General features: G+C 31.9%; 1 protein-coding gene across 1 annotated transcript; it reads left to right on the top strand.

Moving 5' to 3' along the window:
- Positions 1–489: 489 nt before the first annotated feature.
- Positions 490–9,273, top strand: LOC128157555 (neuronal acetylcholine receptor subunit alpha-3-like). Its single transcript, XM_052820195.1, has 6 exons — positions 490–596; positions 1,952–2,091; positions 6,296–6,340; positions 7,661–7,770; positions 7,930–8,456; positions 8,717–9,273. Exons 1-6 carry the CDS (start codon positions 551–553, stop codon positions 9,139–9,141), a joined length of 1,293 nt encoding a protein of 430 aa, XP_052676155.1. The 5' UTR covers positions 490–550; the 3' UTR covers positions 9,142–9,273.
- The last annotated feature ends 1,759 nt before the right edge of the window (positions 9,274–11,032 follow it).

The raw sequence follows: 11,032 nt of genomic DNA, 5'->3' as shown, positions 1-11,032 counted from the left end.
CGACACTATTTGGTTATTTTGAAAACTGCATTCAAAAGGTGGGCAGATAGATATCTGATGCAATTTGTAGACACTTATGCTTGACAATCTTTACATTTTAAATCCCACTCAGTACAATAACTATTGCAGTGAAGTGCAATATATGTATTCTTGATGTTGGACACATGTCAGACATCAAACACTGTGTTTTGATCTTTGTGTTGGTTACACAATTTTATATTTCAATTAAACTGCATAACAATACAATAGCAGATAAAATTTTAAACATGAAATTGTTACTTCCTGGTGCCAAAGCAGAGATCAGTGTCAAATGTCAACTGCTGTGCTCTGTTAATATATCTGTTTGATGTTAATAACATTATTCACAAACATTTGTAATGTGTTTGATATTCCCAGCCAGATCACCAATATAACATAAAAGAAGTTTATCTGATATTTATTTTGACCAATGGTTACACGCTCTCCCGGCTTGTTGATTGATCGCGGTTTCTTCCTCTTTATAACTATATAAAGCATACATTTTCTCAAATATCAGACTTTTTTTTAAAAAATGAAGTCTATCATACTGGTGTTAGCTCTCTGCTTGACCATTCAAGGTAAGATCCAAACTTGTATCATCTAAATGGGATAATTGAATTTTTTTTTTCACCAGATAGAGGCATTTTAAAAAAAAACCCGACTTTTCAGGGTTTAACGTATTTGAAAACTATGTAACTTTGGTTTAATTGGAGACAAATACCATTATATTCTAATATGGTTTCTTGTACAAACGCAACTTAGATCTCATAAAACAATTAACATTTAATGTTAAAACTGGTTCATATTATTTCTCTTCGTAATCAACAGAGTGATGTCATATAGTAGAAACATTTTGTTGCAATTATTTTCTTCTTATATGTATTTCTGGGTACTAAAACTATTGTTAAACACATTTTTGAGGATGTCAAAGTATATCTTCGCCATTTTCAAAATAAACCTCTGTTTGATGCATCGAAACTAAAATTGCATTTGATATTCTTATTTTGGTTTTCGTGCGTAAAAATAAACATCTGTTTGATGCACTGAAATCTATATCGCATTTCATATTTTTTTAATTTTTAATTTGGATTTTTTTCCCACTCTGATATACTGTATTTAGTTTTAACTCAGAAACCAATTAAATGGTGAAAGATTCGATGTAATTTAGTTTCATACAAGCTGCGTTATTTGAGCAAAGAAAATTATTCAGAATAAGGATTATAAGACTTCAAAACAACCAGGAGCAACTCTACTATGTCCTAAGTTTCTGCTTCCAACACTTTTTGCTAAACATTTCAATAATCACAAGTACCATCAAGCCAAAGCTACATTTATCCACTTGAATAGAAAAAGGTCCATTTTCCTGATCTGAAACACCCCTCAGGTGTCAGTAAACATGTAAAATTATTACAGGGTTTGCAACATACATGAAAGTGGACGAATAATAACGTTAAAAACCTGTGCGAGGTATTTTGAGTGACTTTCAAATGAAGAAAGATATCAGATTTTTCCATTATAAATCTTCGTTAGAAATCTGTTTTTGTTTCCCTAAAAGTTTCCGAGTATATTGTGATTTATGTCATCAAAAAATCTTATGCTTTTTTCATGTTAATTAATTGTATTTCGTACGTTGTACATTTTTCCATTTTTCCAAAAAATCGTCTAATTGTAAAGGAAACAATAACTTGGAACAGACTATAGATGAAAACATCAGATAACCCGATGTAATCACCAGAAGCTTTTCTTCTTGTTATCGACGACGATATCACTTCTGGGTTTTTTTCTTTCAAAGTAACAATTGTTTGCTCTTAAAACAAAACTTATAGAATATGCATTAAAATTTCATTTTAGAGTTAAACCTTTTTAAAAAAATTATATTTAATAAAACATTTTGAACAACAAAAAAGACAAACTTGGCATCTTCTGTCTTTAGATTCTACGGGGGAATTCAGCACCACAACTGCAACTGACATTCATACCGCCATTTTTAACGCCTCTTACAACAAATATGTACGACCGTCTAATATCACGTATGTCGGTATCGAATTTCATCTGCTTTCAATCAATGATATGGTGAGTATCGCATTTCTAAATTTTAAGTCACTAGATGATATTTAAGGTCTTTCGTTGCCAACGGAAGACCTTATTGATATTGCTTTGTTTCTCTTTCCCTTTATATATTATTTTTTTCTTACGCTTTTTTGTACAAGCGATTCCTTGAAAATGACTCGACCGATTTTCGTGAAAATTTCAGATATTGTAGATATTAATTAAACCTTATATATATTTTTTTTTATTTTAATGACGTCATTTCCGTTCGGGAGATATTGACGTTTTAGTGATTTTTAGAGGGTCGGTTTGTCCTGCTATCTCCTCCTAAACGAAAAAAGATATTGAATTTAAATTTTCAGGGACTGTAGACGAAAGATTGTAAATGTGTGTAAAGGCATTTATGGTTGTCTGGCTTCAAAGGCGTCGAAACTCGCCTGGACCCGAAAATCGAGTTTGAAAAAACGACGGGATTTTGAATGGTTTTCGTTCTTTATCTCCTTTTCTGAAAATATTTTAACATAACATAGCAAATAAAATTTATATTTAGAAGAGCTTTCGTTTGATATCAAGAAAAACGGGGCTGGTCCCTCAAATTAAGGGTCAAAAGGGTTCTAAAGTCTTTCTTCCATAGCACTTTACTGAGAAATATTTTGTAAAATGCTTATCTTTCACTTATAAAACTATACATTATAAAATTCTATATCATGCGTTACGTAATTAGGGGTTTAAAGGGGCCAGAAGTCCAAAACTTTCATCAGTTATATCTCAAAAAGGATAATTATCACAGATATAAGAAACAAAGTAAACTCAGGATCAACTACACCCCAATCTGTGTTTTGGTTAATGGAGGCCCTAAGGCGGTACTGTTCGTCATATGTGAGACAGCCCTGTGATCTCTGGCTTCCAAGCCTAATGTCATGCATGAACTTTAAGAATTGTTGTATTTTTCTGGATGTGCTGCTGTGTAAATGCTCATGAAGATAATAAATGCATCTGTCCAACGATCAATGTTTTGAATTTTGTGCTGAGATTTAGGTTGGGCAATGAATTGGCCGGTTGCATCTATTGCAAGAGTGGATGAAACATAAGATTTGTTTGGGTCCCTAACGAGCAATGTCCCCAAGTTAATGTATTTACCAGATATGATCTTATCCCTAGTGCTAGGGTCAACATAGTATCCCAGCGAAAATTGAGTAGACCCTACAGGTAAGGGCAGGATTGTGTGGTTCGAGTCAAGGGAACAAGAGTTAAATTACCCGTGGGCACGGGTGGCTCAGTGACCGGTATTGTGCAAACGCTGGTTGTGGGCGCCTGTGGCGCTGACTGTTCAACTGGGCTTGTAAGTGCCTGTGGGGTTTTCGCCTGCACTACTGTCTGGGGATCATCCCTAGCAGCGGCGTGGAGTCGAGGTCGCCTGGACGTCCGCTCCGTGGGGGCTGGCCTTGCTGGCCTTGACTTAGTCTTAGGCATAGTTTGTGTTGGTGGTATTACCATAAAAATATAGAAACAATTGTCAAATTATTTTAAATGAAAAAGAGTCTAACTAAACAACTAAAAAAGTAAATAAACTACTGACACGTAATCAAAAAGAAGCGTGGCCCGATAGCCCACGTTGTAACAATGAATATGGCGTGTGTACAGTTCACAGTAAACAAGTTTGGATGAAAGACAACAATCCGATAAAATTAACTGCCATCTGCAAATCCCAACAACGAATAATAATTTAAAGTTAGCGTATACAAAAAGATGTAAAAATTTTGAATGTTATTTTTAAGAAATTGTTAGGCAAATAATGATAATTTAACAGAGAAATTTTTAACCTACCAGTTAGTATGACGTGAAGATTGAAAAGGAGGATATGACGTAATATAGAAAAGCACTTAGTTAAAAACTATTTTGGATCTCAGCATGTGCAACCCGGATAAATCCGGAATGAGCATGGAAAGTATACTGAGATAAATGCGCATATTCTGAGACTGCGCTTTCATATGCGCTAATATTTTGAAAAGCAATATAGAATAGAAGATGCTTAGAATGATGTTTTAAACAATATTCAATCATAATAGTTTCGTTATCTGGCTCGAATAGAGAGATAAGGGGTCGGCCCCTAAAAGGTACTATCCCAGATAGCTCAAAAACGGCAACGATCTAAACATTTGTTGAACAAAATATGTTTAAATCAAAAGACCTTTCAAATTATATCAAGAAAAAGGGGTTGGCCATTCAATTTAGGGGCCAAAAGGGCTCTAAAATATTTCTTCCATAGCACTTTACTGAAATATATTTTGAAAAGCAATATTGAATTATAAATGCTTAGAATGATGCGCTTGTCAATATTCAACCATCGAAATTTTGTCATATGACACCAATAAGGAGATAAGGGGTCAGCCCCTAAAACGGTCTTTACAAAATAGCTAAAAAACGGCAAAGCATTTCTAAACTCTTTTGGAACAAAATATATTTAATATCAAAAGACATATCTTTTTTTATTTTTAGGGGCCATAAAGGCTCTGAAGTCTTTCTTTTATAGCACTTCACTGAAAATTATTTTGTTATATGTTTAGGAAGCAATAATGTTCATCTCACATTTATTTAACAATAAATTATAATTATTTTATCATGTAATTAGGGGTTTTTTTAGGGATTTTTAGGGGCCAAAAGTCCCAAACTTTGATAACATATCTCAAACAGAACAAATATTATTAAAAGCATCATTTTGAAAATCAATATAGAATAAAAATGCTGAGAATGATGTTCCTAACAATATTCAACCATAAAAAATTGTTGTAGTTGCCCCGATAAGTAGATAAAGGGTCAAATATCAAAGTCAAGGTCATATTACCTTAAAAAAATCGCGGAAGACCTCCTCGTTGCTCGCAACGAAATCATGTCTAGTTTTGTTTATATTTGTATATACTCTCTGTCCGATTTATTCCTTATCTTCTACTTTAAAATTGATTGAAAAACAAACTGCATTGTTGGATATTTAGAGAAGCGGACAGGGATGAAAAAAATAAACTGAAATTGTTAATATATACAAATGTACATGTACGTTGTCTTAATCCTGTTTGTTGCAGCTGACTGAAAAAAATAAACTTTTTTATAATAGTATTTATTTCAAATCATTGAACTGGTATTTAGTGTATCTCTCTCTATAAATTTGGTTCTTTTGGTCAATTTTCAATATAATTCGTATTAATCTTCCCAAATAAGAAATTCAGATAAAAGGCTCTTTTGAAAAACAATCTGTAGGTGGGGGCATCCCCATTAAACTCATAGACGTACATTAATTTGTTAATTTATGTTTACAAATCAATGTATAAGGTTTACAACCTATCTGTCGTGGTATAAAAACACGCTAGGTTATGCACTATTACCCATTTACTACATAATTCAAACCAAAGTTGTCAGATTTGGCCGGTGGTTAACTCGCCCGTTCTGGAAAGTTTTTCCATTAATACTAAAATCGCATTAATTGTTCCATTTTATTTATTAACTTTAGTATTAATAGAAGTCCGATCCAAGTCCTGCCCGCGATGCATGATGAACTTGTCCTACTCTTTTCGTTAATTAGTCAATCCGCGTTCTTGGTTACCCCGTTCTAAAAAGTTCTCAAGCGTATGTGTATCAAAAAATGAATCAAAAATAAAATCGCCCACGGGCTTGTTTATCGAAAATGAAAGAAGGTTTTTGATTAATTTCACAATGATAACTCATCAGTTAAAATTCAATTATATCTTACAGACATCATCTCACATGTGGTGAAATACCAAAGGTGTAAGCAAGTACTCTGGTGCAGTCGTTTTGTAGTTTATTTGCAAAATGCCTTAATTTATAAGTATAGATGTTAATGAGTACACTAAATCATATATACATAAACGCTTTTGAAGGAATTTAAAAATACAGTGTTTAAACAATTAACCCCTTCATCGTTAATTTAGTACTGCTCTTTTTCAGGGCAAATTTACATAAGTCGATGAAGTATGACGTAGCGTATATCGTTTACTTTTTTCAAGTTTCGGCAAAGTATATTAAATTACCTTGCAAGAGAGCAGTACTGCAATTATTATAATATCACTGGCAAAAGGAATTGGTTACAAAATTGGAATGGGAGTATTCTTTTGTTATATACATGTACAAAGGTAATACTTTTTTGAAATTTTGTTTGGGTTTATAACCGTTAATATCATGTTTATGGGTTTTTATTTCTATTTACATCTTGAAGGACTTCAAAAGGCAGATAATGTCTTCCTCTGGCTGGCTAACGGTTGTAAGTACACTTTGAAATAAAAGCTCGGTTTCAAATATTTCTTACTAAATTTCTTAATAATAGTACAGAGTAATTTAAATATGCGCAGAAAAAAGGCTTTTAAAGAAACATTATCTTGAAAATTATGAGGTGATTGTTTTGGTCGATAGATCTGAACACGTCCCAACCGAAATTGTCACCTCATAATGTTCAGAAAATGATTCCTTATTACTTTTATTTATATAATTTTCAGCAGTTGTACGAATGTTATAAGTATGCGAACCCCACTTTGCCACCAACATTACGTAATTTGAAATTGTTGCACTGTATAGTACAAAATCGATTCTTAGTGTTATCACAGACAAAGATATATATATATATATATATATATATATATATATATATATATATATATATATATATATATATATATATATATATATATATATATCCAAATCACAAAAGTATTTTCTCACTGTCCGGTAAAAATATAATAAAAGAAAAAAAGCAACACTAACTGCAAAACATAAGCGCTTTCATTGTTAAAAATCTTTAGACGTGAAGATTTTTAACAATGAAAGCGCTTACGCTTATGTTTTGCAGTTAGTGTTGCTTTTTTTATTTTTATTATATATATATATATATATATATATATATATATATATATATATATATATATATATATATATATACTCTTTTTTCACAATCACTGAGTATTTTCTCTATTTCTTAAGAAAATTTGATTCCCCGCCTATGTAAAACTGACAGGGATGAAATCTACGTTATCCGTTTCTAATCAATTTATCAATCGGTCCAGTCATCCTACAAAAATCACGGACTGCACGAAATGATCATGATGATGTCATACTCAAAATCCAATATAAGAAGAACTATCTAATTTTTTTCCTATCTAATGTAGTTACGTATATTCACAATAATTTACTTACTTTAACTTACTCTTTATGATTAATTCAATAATGTTGGAAAAGAAAAATGTAAATATAAACAATAAAACGCTACCTTTGATGTTTCAAGCGAACAATGAAAGTATCTATAATTGCAGAACAAATTGTATGTATGTTTTATGCAATGCTCGCTACCTTTAAAGCTAGATTGATCATGAATCATCAAAGAACGCATGTACTAGCTTTATTGACTTTAAAAAATAAATAGTGTAAATAATAACCAAAGAATGAGTTTTAATAATATCGAAAAGGCCATTTGACATAGAACAATATAATCTATACATGATAATAATATTGACTTTAAGAAAATTTCATATCATATGTACATATTGCAAAACTATTGTTCTGTTATAAGCATATTAACAATGTTTTGCAGACTTGGGAAGATCCTCGGTTGACTTGGAATCCCTCCGCCAAAGACGACATAGAATATATTTACACCAAGCAGGACAAAATCTGGCGCCCAGAACTCATCATTGATAACTCGTAATGTGTAAACTATATATTACGTATTCTTCATAAAGAATATTATAGAAATGGAAATGTGTGCAGATACTCCTACATTAACAAAAAAAGACTTTTTTCTAAACGCGTAAATCTGATGGTTCACACTATTTACTAAATTAAAAATAACATTTGTTTCAGTGTCGAAGGAATGAGTCCACTAGGCCATGATGAGATATTTTTCAAAGTGAAGCATACCGGTGAGGTTCGCTGGGAACCGCCTGGGCTTTACGTCACTCATTGTGATTTCAACGTCCTTTATTACCCATTCGACTACCAGATTTGTTCAATTGAGGTCTTAAGTTTTGCCTTCACCAATAAAGCCGTTGCTTTTAACAGTGTTTCAGAAAGCAGCAAAAATTTAAAAAAGAACGGGGAATGGGTTTTGCATTCTTTGCGTGGAAACAAGCAAAATTTGACGGAAAATGGTGAAGAGTTTTCGCAGGTGGAATTCAAGGTGATCTTAAAGCGCCTGTCGAGATATTACGTTAACAACGTCGTTTACCCAGTGGTTGTAATTTCTCTTCTGACAAACGTAGTTTTCCTTGTGCCAGCAGAATCCGGATGCAAGATATCCTACATCCTGACGGTTTTATTGACCCAAGCAGTGCTGCTAACCCTGATCGGGAACAGCATGCCAACAACGTCGATCCAAATACCTATCATAGGTAAAACCAATGATATGACTTTTTTGTATGATTTAAACTAAATACTCAATGAAGTAAATTATTTTTGGGGTATACATGCATATAATTTCAAAATTTATTTTAAAGTTTTGTTGAAGTCAATTACTTAGAAATATAAAAAAAAAATTATGTATCAAATTTAATTAGATTCTGTTAATATCTTTAAACGTCAAGTGAAAAAATACAGATATATTGATACTTCTATGCTTTCATAAAAAATTATGCCGTTTCTATTAAAATAGCGATGTACATCTCCTTTGTTCTCCTGATGGCTGCCTTGGCCACTATCATCACCACTCTAAACGTTTATTTGTACCTCAGAACGGATCAAAAAGCAGTACCAAGATGGCTCAAGGCATTCACTTTCGTTGTGCTTCTCAGAATCAACTGTCGTAGCGCAAAGGTCAACGAAGAAGACAAAGGGAATGTAGTTTCCAACGAGGACACGGTCAACGTGGAAGAAAGCAACGGAAAAGGCAAAACCCTGAAGCTCACGTGGAATCGGTTACTGGCTCAAACCAAGGATGATGCCGAGTTTCCATTTAAGTGCCAGGAAGTGTCCGCTTTCCTGGACTGTTTCTTTTTTTATCTATTCAACATTGTCTTAATTATTACGACGCTGGTTTTCCTTGTAGTTTCAGCGGTATCTGATGTGCCTCCTTCATAAAACACAAATCGGTGAATAATATCTTAACCGTTTGAAATAAAGTATATTAATAAGCCATAATTACGAGAAAATAAGTTCTGTACAAATGATGAGGATCGATGCAAAAGCTATGTCAGAAATATGACAAAAAGGGTGAAAAGTATGTATATATATATATATATATATATATATATATATATATATATATATATATATATATATATATATATATATATATATATATATATATATATATATTAAAATTACAAATGTTCATAAATAAAAAGTCCTGTCTTTTCGATTGATAAATTATTCCTCTCTATATTAAAAATATCAAATCAAATAGAATATGGGTTAAAGTGACAGCCAGTCTAATTAAAATAAGCTGTTTTGATACGCTATCGCAGCGCATCAGAACAGCTGATTTTATATCCAGATTGAGGGTAAAACCAAACATAATTGTTGAGAAGGGAAATGAAAAATATACATTTAAACAACAAAAATAAAAATAAAAAAAATGTCTTTTGAGATTTAAAGGAAAACATGTATTATATTTCAACTAGTATTAAATGCTAAATCAATTATTACGCGAGGTAAAGATTAGAACCAAACAAAATTACCACGGGTAACGAGCTCGCGATCGTATGTATAGCTTGTCATTTATTTCTTTGCACTAGTTATCTTTTAGATAGAGAATTACGATAGAGTTATTACGACGTATAATCGTACAAATGAGCATTTTTTGAAGATGTTTTTATTGATATTATGACAATATATCTTGTAATTTAATAACTTAATATTTCGGTATCATATTTGTATGACAAAATATCCCCAACTTACGACAAAAATACGAAATGTAGAAAGAGAACAGTGTAAAATGATAACATAATTATGCTGAGGTATTTTTTTTTTGCAGTGTTAACATTATGTACATATAAAAGAATAAAATGTAATCTGTCAACATCGTTTGTTTTATTAAATCATTTTTCTAAGGTGTTCTTCTACAAGATAAAATACCAGAAAAGGGGTTGAAATCCTTTCACCCAAATAAAATTAGCACAGTGGTTAAAGAATGAAAATTTATAAAGGAATTCGACATATAGACTGTGTAGTATAAACAAGTGATTAGAAAAACTCGCCTGGACTTTTAGTCTAGCTGAGCTAAAAGCGGATGTTGCAACACAGATCATTAGAACATACAATTTTTGACATAGAGTTAATTCATTTATATAGGAATATATACATTGTTTGGCAATTATGCAGTCTAGAAATGTTTTTATCATAAAATTTTCCAAACAAAATTGACTGTTTATCAAAATTCTGAGGATGGTTTTGAACCCATTCTAAATTTCTATACAAGTTTTTAACCTTAAAATCAACGTAATAGGAATTCAATTTTCTGTTCGATAAGTTGCCTCCAACTCCACTTTCAACTTTTCTTAGTTTTAAAATATGTGAAACTGTATACATATATTACACCTTATCGAGTATGAATATCATATCTGAAGTTGTACATAATGGATTTTTTTTTATATCCTCTTATTAGATGGTAATTAATGTTCTACCAATTGATAATTCCTTTGATTGTTGTTAAATTATTCCTCTGACTCGATGAATCTTGGTTAAACATCTCCAAAGTACTGAAGTACTGAGTAGGAACCAACGCCACATTTTCATTTTCTTTCCCTGCATCTTAATCATGATTAGAAACCTTCGTTTTTTATATTGTTGTACCTTAAATGTAGTGATATTAGGTTATTTCAACATTCACTCTGAAATGTATCATATGTAAAATGTTGATTTGTTTGTGATATATGAATTCGTCGAAACATGGGTCGAAGCGTAGACCGTGTTCGGTCCTGACATTTACATGTTTTCCAGAATCAAAATATGAGGGCTTGCGAAGAAAAGT

The sequence above is a fragment of the Crassostrea angulata genome, chromosome 7 (assembly GCF_025612915.1).
Source record: "Crassostrea angulata isolate pt1a10 chromosome 7, ASM2561291v2, whole genome shotgun sequence".
In the NCBI taxonomy this organism is placed as follows: domain Eukaryota; kingdom Metazoa; phylum Mollusca; class Bivalvia; order Ostreida; family Ostreidae; genus Magallana; species Magallana angulata.
Note: the sequence above shows the minus strand (reverse complement) of the source record. Positions and strands in the feature narration are given on the sequence as shown.